This window comes from Nycticebus coucang, chromosome 17, assembly GCF_027406575.1.
Source record: "Nycticebus coucang isolate mNycCou1 chromosome 17, mNycCou1.pri, whole genome shotgun sequence".
NCBI lineage: Eukaryota > Metazoa > Chordata > Mammalia > Primates > Lorisidae > Nycticebus > Nycticebus coucang.
The window spans coordinates 72,088,617-72,101,663 of record NC_069796.1 but is presented as its reverse complement, the minus strand read 5'-3'; the positions used below and the strand labels follow the sequence as shown (position 1 = coordinate 72,101,663).

General features: G+C 50.2%; 1 protein-coding gene across 2 annotated transcripts in view; it reads right to left on the bottom strand.

Moving 5' to 3' along the window:
- Positions 1 to 13,047, bottom strand: part of WWC1 (WW and C2 domain containing 1) — a 182,027-nt gene that overhangs the window by 43,576 nt on the left and 125,404 nt on the right. For both annotated transcript variants that reach the window (XM_053567489.1, XM_053567490.1), the window contains 3 exons: positions 9,973 to 10,215; positions 2,713 to 2,802; positions 933 to 1,468 (listed from right to left, as the gene is read on the bottom strand). In XM_053567489.1, coding sequence (XP_053423464.1) covers positions 933 to 1,468; positions 2,713 to 2,802; positions 9,973 to 10,215 — 869 coding nt within the window. The remainder of the gene's footprint in view (positions 1 to 932; positions 1,469 to 2,712; positions 2,803 to 9,972; positions 10,216 to 13,047) is intronic.

Here is a 13,047-nt window from a genome sequence, read left to right as displayed (position 1 = left end):
GCTGGCAGGTTGGAAACTGGCCTGAGCCTGCTAAGCAACAATGACAACTACACTACAACAACAAAAACCAGCTGGGCATTGTGGCGGGTGCCTATTGTCCCAGCTGCTATGGGAGACTGAAGCAAGAGAATTGCTTAAGCCCAGGAGTTTGAGGTTACTGTGAGCTGTGATGCCTCAGCACTCTACTGGGGGTGACAAAGTGAGACCCTGTCTCAAAAAAATAAATAGCGATGAGCAAAAGAAAAGGTCTACGCATACTTTTCTCATAATCCAACACTACAGACAAACAAAACAGGCCTCAAACAATCCGCATGTGGCTCGCGGGCTGCAGGTTGGACTTCTTTGCTACAGGTTCTGGACTTCACCTAATTTTCCAGTCCTGTTGGTGACACCCCCCCCCCCCACCTCTGACTTGTGGCTTCCTAACCTCTGTTAGTCCCTGGATCTGACCTTAAAGATTTTGCTCTTGCTTTCCCCGAGGCTGGCTCCTTCTCACCACCCAAGCCTCTACTCACATGTCACTGTCCTTCACAACCCACTGTGAGCTGGTGGTCCCACTCCAGCCTCTACTGTATTCCCTGCTTTACTTTCTTCATCGTGCTTCCATCTGGGTACACACTTATGGTCTGTGTCTCCATTTGAATATAAGCCTCAGGAGAACAGGGACCTTGTCTGTCATCAACACTATCCTTAGTGACCCACCCAGTGCCTGGCACATGGCATGTCTGCTGAATGAATACACTCGCTAGGGAGACACTTAGCACAGGACCTGGAACACAAAGAGTTAATATCTACCAAATAAAAACAGAAACCTCCCATGTGAAGACCTGGCACACAGAAAGCCCTCAGCAAATGATGACCGTCATTATCACTGGGGTCCTGAGCACAAGGCATCTCTTTCCCTGCTCCCAGCTCAGGATGTGGTGCCCTACCTTGGCCCAGCTGCTTGCCCTCTGCTCCTGGTTCCTCCAGCTGGTATCTTTCCCGGGTGCTGCTGCCAAGGCTAAGTTCACAAAGAGTGGTCCTCAGCTCCGGGTCTTCCAACTCCAGGGGGTTGAGGAAGGCGTCTTCAGCCAGGAGAGGGTCAGCGATGAGAGGAGAGCATGGCGGGGACGGGGAGGAGAGGGAGGAACGTGGGGACAGGGAGGTCATGGACTTTGGGGTGCCCGACAGGGAACGCAGGGCCTGCAGGCGGCCACCTCCCTCTGCCTTCTGGGTCTTGGCCACTTCGTCCTCGTGGATGGTGGTGATGCAGCCTGAAGGCCGGAAGCCCGTGGCGCCCTCCAGGAGCAGGAACTCCACCTTGCTCTGCAGCTCCGAGTCCAGTTGCTCAAAGGGGTCATAGTAGAGGTCAGTGAAGCTGGCCGAGGTGGAGGAGTCCAGGCTAGACGCAGCCAGGGAGCCCCGGCTGGATGTGAGGGATCCGGGGCTGCTCCCTGAGGAGAGGGACTGCATGCTGGTGGACAGGCTGCGGCACAGGGAGAGAAGGGACAGCGAGGCACTCAGAGCGCAGTGGGCTGGTGGGCACTTTCTGCCGAGCTTGGGAAAGCACCACAATCTCACCAGACCGACCCACTTAACTGTCTCTAGGGTAGAACATCCACCCTCTTTTAACTAGGGGGGAAAACCCCAAATAACCAAACAACAACAACAACAAAACAACCCCCCCACCCCCCATGAGACCCCAAGAAGCTCAGATAACCAGTCAGTGGCAGGGCTGGGATGCGAACCCAAGTTAACCGCCTTCAAAGTCCACTTTTTCCTTTCTATTTATTTCCTGAACCTCCACCAGCCACCTTGCATTTTCAAGATACTTTTATTTATTTGAATCCAGCTCCAAATAATATTTCTTAATCTTTCTCGAAATCAACTTTTTTTTTTTTTTTGTGGTTTTTGGCCGGGGCTGGGTTTGAACCCGCCACCTCAGGCATATGGGACCGGTGCCCTACTCACTGAGCCACAAGCGCCGCCCAACTTCTTTATACTTTAACACATTTATCTTAAAAGAAAACTCTACATCCTAAGTGTCATTTGAAAATCAGTTTCATTTATTGCACGTAGAAGGCAACCATTAAAAACAAAATCTGATAAAAACAAAATGTTGTTATTAAATCCCACTGATGCACTGTTGCTCACGAGGAAAGGCCTGCGCCTCTCTCTGTGTTGTAAAGGTGGGGTGACAGGTATAAGAGTTGGGTCTTGGGTGGTACCTGTGGCTCAGTGAATAGGGTGCCGGCCCCAAATACTGAGGGTGGGGTGGGGTTCGAACCCGGCCCGGCCAAACTGCAACAAAAAAATAGCCGGGCCTTGTGGCAGGCACCTATAGTCCCATTAGGGAGGCTGAGGCAAGAAAATCGCCTAAGCCCAAGAGCTGGAGGTTGCTGTGAGCTGTGACGCTATGGCATTCTACCAAGGGCAACAAAGTGAGACTCTGTCTCTTAAGAAAAAAAAAAAAAAGAGAGAGAGTTAGGTCTTAAGACACACTAGCAAATGCCTGCGGCTTCTATGTTATCAGTCTGGGGAGGTGATGGCCCTTGCACCCCCACCCCAACACCAGGCCAAGCCCAAGTGCATCAGACTGACCACCTGCTGTGCTTCTAACTGTCCATGATAAAGCCCTGGAGCACAAGTGAAGGTAGAGCCTGGGCTGGGACACTAGGGACCCTTGTGTCTGGCCACCCCCAGGGGATAGCAGTGAACCCCACCACTCACCTTTTCAGCTGGGAGTGCAGAGTTGCCACCTGGCGCGTGGCTTCCTCCAGTTCCTTCACCAGCTGGTTCCTCTTACTGTTTAACTTTAATCTGCCGGGAGAGAAGGCGTGCGGGAGAGAAGGCGTGCGGGAGTGCCCAACAGCCCAGCCCTCCTCCTCCCCTCTAGCTCCCCAAATGGAAGTGCAGGTATACGCTCTTACAGATGTACACACAGACCCACAGACACGAGATCTTTCTGGAAGCATTTTACTATGGCATCTGGGGAGACGCATATAGTCTGCACATGCGTTATAATCCTACAGTCACTATGGCAGTGGTTCTCAACTTCCCTTCAATACGGTGCCTACAGGTTGTGACCACAGGTTGAGAACCCCTGCACTATGGCATCACTCCCCTACTACTGCCTTAATTCAGCTGAACACAGAAGCTAACGTAAGAATGATTTTTACCACCCTACATGTGAGGAAGGTGAGGCTCTTGGAGTTAAAAATAATTTACTTAAAGCTATGGAATTGGTTGCAGAATTAGGCTTCCACCCAATCACTTCCTCTCCATCACCTTCCCTCCTTTGGCTAATATTTACTGCATGCCTATCCCGTCCTTGGCACTGGGGATAAAGCAGTGTGCAAAGCAGAACTTGCTTCTGCTCTTACGGAGCTTGCACTCTACTGGGAGTATTAAAGAAATACCCAAAATAGGGCGGCGTCTGTGGCTCAGTGGGTAGGGCACCGGCCCCATATACCAGAGGGTGGCGGGTTTAAACCTGGCCCTGGCCAAACTGCAACAAAAAAATAGTTGGGCGTTGTGGCGGGTGCCTGTGTTCCCAGCTACTCAGGAGGCTGAGGTGAGGGAATCACCTAAGCCCAAGAGCTGGAGGTTGCTGTGAGCTGTGACCCCACTGCACTCTACTGAGGGCGACAAAGTGAGACTCTGTCTCTATAAAAAAAAAAGAGAAGAAATACTCAAAATATCGTATTGACGGTGTGTTACAGGGTAGGCAGCAGTAGGAAGGAACATAAAATGACAGGCATAATTTACACTGGAAGGTGAGCCTCTCTGCGCGAGTGACTTCACGTCTGAGACTGGCACACGGCCTTGTCTGCCCTCTCTGTATCTGTGGCTGCCAGGGGGTCTGCCTTCCTTGCACTGGATGTCAGGGGGGTGGGGGGTGTTCTGGCCAGGTGTGTGAGCCGAAGGGATGTACAATGGGTTGAAATGGTTAGAAGCAGGGGTGTCTGTCTGGCCAGCTCTTGGGAGGACTCTTGTGACTTCAGAAGTACCACATTCCTGAAGGACCACACAGAAGACTGTTTGTTATTTATTTATTGAGACAGGGTTTTGCTCTGTTGCCCAGGCTAGAGCGTCATGGCATCATCTTGGCTCACTGTAACTTCAAACTCCTGGGCTCAAGTGGATCCTCCTCTCTCAGCTTCCTGAGTAGCTGGGACTACAGGTGCCCACCACACACTCAGCTAATTTCTCTCTCTCTCTCTTTTTTTTTTTTTTCGTAGAGATGGAATTTTGCTCTTACCCAGGCTGGTCTTGAACTCTTGGCAATACTCCCAATACTTGACCACCTTGACCTCCCAAAGTGCTACAATTACAGGCGTGAACCACCGCAGCCAGCCCCCAATGAGACATTGTATGAGTAAGAAACAAAATCCTCTTGTTTGAAGCCACAGAGATTTTAGGGGTTGTTTCTTGCAGCAGGGAGATTCTCAACTACTATAAGAATTTAAGCTGATATAATAAGGATAGGAGTTGAGTAGGGAAAGTGCAGGGGGAAAGGACCTTCCAAGCAGGGGCTGAGCAGAGGCTTTTGTCCTGAGGTGATTATGGCTGCTGTGAGGACAATGGGCAGAAGAAGACCAAAGGCAGAGAGGGAGGCTGCAGTGGTGGAACTCAGACAGTAGGACTTGTGTGATGCTGGAAAAGATGAAGACAGGGCATGGGCTGGACAAGGGGGCGAGGCAGAGAGAGTCAATGAGGATGACTGTGAGTTACCACCAGGAGCAGCTGACCAGACCTGGAGATGGGGCATCTGCTGGCACGGGAAGGCTCAAGGGGGCACTCCGGGAAGAGAAGACTTCTGTTGCAGATATGTGGACATGAACACTGAATGGGTAAGCTGCTATAAAGCTGGGGTCACCATCATGTGGTTCACTGCCTACTTAGAGCTGATTATTATTATTATTTTTGAGAGCTGATTATTATTATTTCTGTTTTGAGACAGTCTCACTACATTGCCTCCGGTAGGGTGCTGTGGTGTCACAGCTCACAGTGATCTCAAACTCTTGGGCTTAAGTGATTCTCTTGCCTCAGCCTCCCAAGTACCTGGGGACTACAGGCACCCACCACAATGCCTAGCTATTTTTTGTTACAGTTGTCATTGTTGTTTAGCTGGCCCAGGCTGGGTTTGAACCCACCAGCCTCGGTGCACGTGGCTGGTGCCGTAACCACTGTGCTATGGGCGCTGAGCCTGATTTTTTTTTTTTTTTTAAGAGCTGATTTTTTTTGTCCACCCCCTCCAAATGTATATGTTGAAGCCCCAACTCTCAGAACCTCCGAATGTGACTGTATTTGGAGACAGGACTTTTAGTCGGTCCGTGGTACTTTGCCATGGGAGCCCTAACAGACTAACACAGCATCTTAGGGTAAGATATAGAAGGGGAAATGAGGCAGGGCCTAGGACCAAGTTCTGAGCACAGATTCCAAGGTTGAATTTGGAATTCAACTGGCAGCAAGCCATAAGGCAGCCGGAAAGCGGGGGAAGAGGTGGTTAAACGTGATGGAATGTCACAGAACTGGAAGTCAAGGTCTGTACCAGGTATATCTGATACAAAAGTCCAGTTTAGAAACTACCTCTCTGGAGACAAAACACATGTTTGGAAGTGACCTTTGGATATAGGTTCCAACGTCAGCCCCCGGCCTCTCCTGAAAGCCTCCTTGGAGGGCAGCTTGTGTGGGCTCCAGGGAGTGTGTTGGGCTCATGGAATGGCTCTCCCTAACCCCTGGAGCAGGCTCACTCCAAGATCTAAGGGTCTGACGGGGAAGAGACCCCATCAAGCAAGCATGTGCCCTCCCAAACTTACAACTTGGGCTGCTCTCATGTACCCATTAGGCTAGTGGTTCTCGGCTTTGGAATGCAAACCACCTGCATTAGAAAGGGGAGTGCTTACTAAATCGCACATTCCTGGGTCCTACTTCAACTTGCTGAATCAGAAAGCCAAGGGGCAGGGCCTGGGACTCTGCCTTTTCATGAAGCCTCCCAGGTGATCTTCTAGCATACTAAGGCTTAGGGGCTGCTACAACCTCTGGGGATTGCACAGAGGCAGAGGCTGTGTCTTGCTGCCCCAGTACCACAAGGAAGTGCTCAATATTTGGGGAATGTGTGATGTTTTCCCCCAGATAAAGGAGGGAGTTCATGAGCTCTGCTGAAAGACCTGCACGTTGAATCTCCCATGGACAGATGGGATCTACTGCTGTCCCCTTGGCCCCTCCTGACACCCTGCCGGTTAGGGACTTGCTGACTTCCTGGACAGGTGAGTGTAACAAGGCACAGCTAACCCAGCTGGGGGCTTGGAAGAAAGGGCTCATTTCTATAGAAAAGTCAAGCCACACCCTCCCTTCACCAACGCACACCACAGGCTGCCAACATATGTGCCCTGGAGTGAACACCAGCATCTGAAAAGCATCGAGAGATGGCTGAGGTACCTCAATGGGCAACTGCACCTGTGACATTATAGAAAAGATAGCAGGAGCAGTAGGCAGAGTGGCCTTGGCATGGCTCTGGGCCATTTTAGTCCCTGGCGCTGTTCTTCCACAGTTTTGCCTGAGGCTGGTGGGGGCAGACAGCAGGCTGGCAGATGGAGCCCATATGAACAAAATCCTTGACTTTCAATGGCATGGACAAGGCTGTGGGACCTCTGACCCTCGGTAAAAGCAAAGCCCAGAAAAGGTGTGAGGTCTGGGGTCACGGAGCAGCTGGGGCTCTCCTTTTCTCTGCGGGAGAAAAGCCACAGAGGCGTGTTCTGGGAGTAAACGCGGGTCCCCACTGGAGCTTGGATAAAATGCTGAGGAACTGGAGCAGGGTGGCCTCGACTTCCTGAGCACAGGGAGGGGTTAGCCACTGACAGCAACACGCAGGTGCCGAGGCTGCCCCCCAGCAGTGCTGGGTTTGGCAGGCCAGATGGCATGCGTGTGTGATGCCTGGCACATGCTGGGAGGCTAAGGACACAACGAGGGTGGAAGGAGGCAGAGGGCCCAGAAGGTGGGGCTGGGATCCCCACAAGCTGTGGCTTGGCACCTGGGGCTCTGGTTAAAAATGCAAGAGCCTGGGCTGTGTCTCGGGCCTGAATAATCGGTCCCTGGGCGGGGGCCAGAGAGTCCACACGCTCACGAGCATCCCGCAGGGCTGCACCTCCGCTTTGAGAGCAAAGGGGTGGGGGCAGCAGAGGATAGGACAAGGTTTGTGAGGACGCCTGTGACACTGACTGAGTTGTGATCGGGCTTTGGCAGGTCCTGCAGGCTGCCTTTCCTGGGTGTGTCTATTCCTGTCCTCAAAGGCACCTTGAATAGGAAAGGCTGTGTGTGAAGGTGAAGAGCACAATAATCCCATTTTGAGAGAGAGAGAAAAGAGAAAGAGAAGGCGGGGGAGGGAGAGAGAGAAACTGACACTAAAGATAAAGACACACACACACACACACACACACACGAGAGAAACAAAGAGCGAGAGACCGAGAGAGGCGGGAAACCCCCTCCTCCCCCCCCCCCCCGTCAGAGGGGTGAACACAGGCAGGCGAATGTGGAGCTTTAAGGAAACAGCTGCAGATAAGACGATGACAGCTGGGTGGGTTTCCCTTCTCCCTACTGTGGGAGGCTCACAGCCATCAGTATGGTGCCCCAGGCCCAGCTTCTGGAGCTCCCTCCCCAGTCTCCTTTCAGGGCTTCCTACCCACATCCTGCTGCCTCCCCTGCCCCTGAGGACCTCCGGGTTGCCAAGCAGCACCTATGCGGGAGTATGAACTCATTGCTCCAGGGGAGCCCTCAGACCTTTGAAGGATATGGTTGAAGGGTCTAATTAAAGGTCATTTGTGTGGGTAGCAGCTGAAAGAGAGCATGGGCTCTGGAGCCAGCAAGCTTGGGGGCTTCTAACCCTGCTCTGCCACTCAGTGATGTCAGCTTAGCCTCAGTTTCCTCATCTGTAAAATGGGGACCAGCCTCGGGGTTAGTAGGAGTTTTAAATGAGATGACATAGGTTACAGAGTCTGGCACAAGGTCCCAGCTTTTACATATCATATACTTTAGGGGTCCCTAAGAGAACATCCAATCCTGCTATCAAGAAGCCAGGGGGTTTTCTAGCAGGGAAGAGCCTCAATTCACAATGTGGTCCGCTGGCCTTCAGACTATATAGGTATTCAATGTGATTAGAGCAAACCCTCAGTTAATGTCGTCAATAGGCTCCTAGAAATTGATTTTATTTTTTTTATTAAATCATAGCTGTGTACATTAATGTAATCATGGGGTATTGGAAACTGATTTTAAATAAAACAACATGCAGCAGGTACTTAAAGAACTTCAGGCGCAGGGAAAGCGGGACAGAGTCTTGGTGCTACAGGTGACTTCAAGCATGTACTTCCAATTATTCAATCTCTAACCTTTTTGTTCTCTCCTGCCTACCTGGAGGTGGGTCAGGGCTAGTCAGCTATGCCAGCCAGTAGGGGATGGAGGAGAGGAAATGGAGACACTGCAGACATCCATCTAGCAGTCCCAATAAAGTGCTTGGTGGGGAGCGATTCCCACCATCGGCCAGTCAGGAAAGTCTTTGTAGCCAGGAGAGGCCAGGCAGAGGCTTGTCAACTTGACCCACCTGGCACCATGCTAAGTGCAAGAGGGGCTCACTCAATTGCTCGGCTGGTACCACACATGGGGGTGGGGGCCTTAGGGCACCAGGGCTCCCTCAAGGACCCATCACGGGGTGACACAGGATTTCTGGGCAGCTTCAAAACTGAGGCACAGGCACGTTTACCTGTTTAACAACCTGAGATGCTGCCTCTGATTTCACAGAAAAAGGTATTCCCTTGCTGATTCCTGGCCACCCCGCCCCACACAGAAACATTTGAAAATCACTAGCTTTAATTCTAAGCTTCTGAAGGGCAAGAACTTTGCTGAATAAAGTCTGCTGCAAACAAAATAATACAAAAATCTAGAAAGAACTGATTTAAAGGTCATGGGCAAGGGAGCATGTCTTATATTAATTCTGAATCCCCCAAATTGCCTTGTACACATAAAATGTGCAGCAAAACATCTCTCAAATAAATGAACAAACTCTGGCAATGGACGAAAGAATGAATGAATGTGAAGCTGGGAAAGACAGCACCCCATGGACAGAGTTGCATTCTGTGCATTGTGGGTGTGCAGGTTGGTAGGACACTGAAGGAAATAACGATAAAGTCTATTATGAGGTCTGGGCCAGAGAACATGAACCAGTAGCTTTTAGGTTATACCAAGTCCATAGATGAAACAGGATGATGGTATTTTTTTTGAATTTTGATTAGTTGCTAATATTTAAAAATCAAAACTCCAAACAACTCCTTTCCTTGAAATATAGGGACCTCTGGCAGCCCAGGATCTGCATTCCCATTCATTGCAGCGGGGAGACAGCCCCTTGCTTTAGTCCAGTGGGTCTGTGCCCTCCAGTCTGACACGGTCCATGTCCACATGGGTCTCCAGCATTCTATGTCCTGCTTGGCCCCCATTGGCAGGCCGGTTTGCAACCTCCATCCACACCAGTGCTTTTCAAACTTCAAACTGCATACTAATGCAGTGAAATCAATTTGGTGGGCATGAAAAGACAGGAAACGGAAGAGAAAAAGACACGAGATGCCAAGAGAGTGCGCACGGTTTAGTGAACCTAGTGTTAGGCCACAGTATAAAACGTGCATCACTGCCACAAAGTCAGAAAACGACTGCTCTAAGTTACACAGTGCTGTGGCTTACTTTAGTCAGAAGATACATTTTTGAAACCTGTACCTAAGCAGACTTCTTGGTAATGTGATTCGCTGTGTAAAATACCAGGGTAGCTGGTGTTCTGGATGGTGAATCATCCTCCCCTGACTTGCTACTTGGGCGAGATGTGAGAACCTCTAAACTAAGTGTGGTCAGGACAGAGCCCAGGTGCCTCAGGGTGTCCCACTCGTGCCTCCTCGCTATTGAGACCTGGAGGACAGATCAGCAGTGAAAGAAGGGCCCCGGCCTCACCTCTCTGTCAGCGCCTTGCTCTGGGTGTCCCGGGCTGCCTGCAGGTCCTTCTCCAGCCGCTTCCGGGCCATCTCCAGCTGCTCCACCTCCCCCTGGGTCCACTTCCTCGGGCTGATGAAGCGCATCTCCTTCAGCAGCTCCTCCTTCTCGTTGATGAGGATCAGTCGGTCCCTCTCAGAGTCCAGGACCCCAGGCCACGCCTCACTGTCCAGTTTGGCCAGCTGAATCTTCAAGTTGGCGATCCTGGGGGCCGAAAAGGCAAGCATGACTGGGTGCCTGATGGCACTGTGGGAACAGGGAGACAGAGGCAGGTCCAAAGTCTCAAGGCATGAGGAACCATGACATCCTCACAGCAACGTCACCCTGAGTCGAGTGCCATGGGATCACAGCTCAAACTCTTGGGCTTCAGAGATCCTCTTGCCTCAGCCACTTGAGTAGCTGGGATGACAGTCGCCCTCCACAATGTCCAGCTAGTAGGTTTTTTTTTTTCTTTTTCCTATTTTTAGTAGAGACAGGGTCTCGCTCTTGCTTTGGCTGGTCTCAAATTCCGGAGCTCAACATATCCACTTGCCTCGCCTCCCAGACTGCCAGGATTACAGGCGTGAGCCACCACACCCAGCTACCTCAGAGCAATCTTAGGTGGTTATTATCTTCCTTTTGATCAGCACGTTGGTAGCAAAGAACCTGTTTTTATCTAAACAAACACATGTGGGTACCTACCACGTGCCAACAGTGAAGCAGGCTCTGCAGGGATGGGGTACAGACACAAGTAAGGCAATGCCCTTGTCTGGACACCCTAAAACTGGCTCAGTAGGGACTTGGATTCAGTACCAGACAGTAACCTCTTACCACCAGCTGTGTGACCCCGGGCAAGTCACTGTCTCTCTGAAAGGAATAACAAAACTTCCTTCCTCTTGGGGCTGTGGTCAAAGGTTTATGACATAATCTATAAACCCTCAAAGCACAGTATTTTGCACACAGCCTTCCTTCAGTAAATATTTCTACTGCTACTATTGTTACCACTTGGTGTGACCGCTTACTAGATGTGTAACAGTGGCAAACTCCCTGGGCCTTGAACATGAGAAAAACAATTATTCATCTACCAGAATGGTTGTGAAAATCAGTAATAATGTATTCATGATGTCCAGCGCACAAGTCCTGAGTAAATGGCAGTCCTAGAGCACAAGGACTACGATTACTGACTGTAAGCTCTCAGTTCACAGAGTAGCGGTAGGTGCTGTATGCACAACTGTAGATCGGCTAGAGTCCTGGCTCTGGTGTTCTTGACAGAAGTAACCATTTCTTGGGTGGTGCCTGTGACTCGGTGGGTGGGGCGCTAGCCCCATATACTGAGGGTGGTGAGTTCGAACCCGACCCGGCCAAACTGCAACAAAAAAATAGCTGGGTGTTCTGACGGGCGCCTGTAGTCCCAGCTACTCAGGAGGCTGAGGCAAGAGAATGAGCTGTGAACGCTACAGCATTCTGCCAAGGACGATAAAGTGAGACTCTGTCTCTTAAAAAAAAAAAAGGTAACCATTTCTTTTTTCTTGGTGTGTGTGCAATTTATTTATTTATTTATTATTTGGGATTCATTGAGGGTACAAAGAAGTTATACTGATTGCGTTTGTTAGGTAAAGAACCTGTTTAAGTGACCATTTCTGGTTTCGTTTCGCTTTTTTTTTTTTTTTTTGAGACAGATTCTTACTACAGGCACCTGTCACAACACCCGGCTATTTTTTTGTTGTAGTTGTTTAGCTGACTTGGGCCAAGTTCAAACCTGCCACCCTTGGTGTATGTGGCTGGCACCGTAACCACTGTGCTACAGGTGCTGAGCCTAAGTGACCATTTCTTAAGAAATCATTTTGGTGACTTGGTGGCCATAACTCAGTGGTTCAGTGAGTCAGCCACATGCACTGGGACTGGTGGGTTCAAACCTGGTCAGGGCCTGCTAAATAACAACAACAAAAATAACAAAAAATTGGCTGGGTGCTATGGCAGGCATCTGTAGTCCCAGCTACTGGGAGGCTGAGGCAAGAGAATTGCTTAAGCCCAAGAGTTTGAGGTTGCTGTGAGCTGTGATGCCACCGCGCTCTACCAAGGGTGACATAATAAGACTGTCTCAAAAAAAAAGAAAAAAAAGAAGAAATCATTTTGGTGTGATGAGTCTCTAGTATAGCACCTGGTATACTGCAGGCACTTAATAAATGTTAAAGCAAGGAGCTTGCAACCCAATCTCTTAACTTCTCTAAGACACAATTAGCTTCTCACCTGTGAGGTAGGGATGATGAAGGTACTACAAGGTGGGTTATGAGGACCAAATGAAAACATAGCACTAAGAGTTCTTTACACATTGCCAAGTGTTACATAGACATTAAGTGTTACTATCACCGGGCCAAACCAAGATTCCCAGTATAACTAAGAAATATCTAAAAACAATCATGGGGCGGTGCCTGTAGCTCAGTGGGTAGGGCGCTGGCCCCATATACCAAGGGTGGTAGGTTCAAACCCAGCCCCGGCCGAACTGCAACAAAAAAATAGCTCGAGCGTCGTGGTGGGCGCCTGTAGTCCCAGCTACTCGGGAGGCTGAGGCAAGAGAATCGCCTAAGCCCAGGAGCTAGAGGTTGCTGTGAGCTGTGTGATGCCACGGCACTCTACCAAGGGCCATAAAGTAAGACTCTGTCTCTTAAAAAAAAAAAAATCATGATGTTGTCCTGCAGGGCTTGGCCTCTGCAAAGTACCTTCAGGTCTTATGCCCTGGCCTTACCCCATTCCTAAAGGATGGATAAGACAGGCCAGGCACAGTTGCTCACGCCTATAATCCTAGTACTTTGGAAACCTGAGATGGGGGGATTGCTTGAGGTCAGGAGTGTGAGACCAGTCTGAGGAAGACCAGACTCCATCTCTATAAAAAATGGAAAAATTAGCTGGGTGTGGTGGTGTGTGCCTATAGTCCCAGCTACTTGGGAAGCTCGAGGAGGATCTCTTGAGCCCAGATGCTTGAGATTGTAGTGAGCTATGATGCTGCCACTGCACTCTGGTCTCGGTGACAGAGTGAGACCCTGTCAAAAGAGAAAA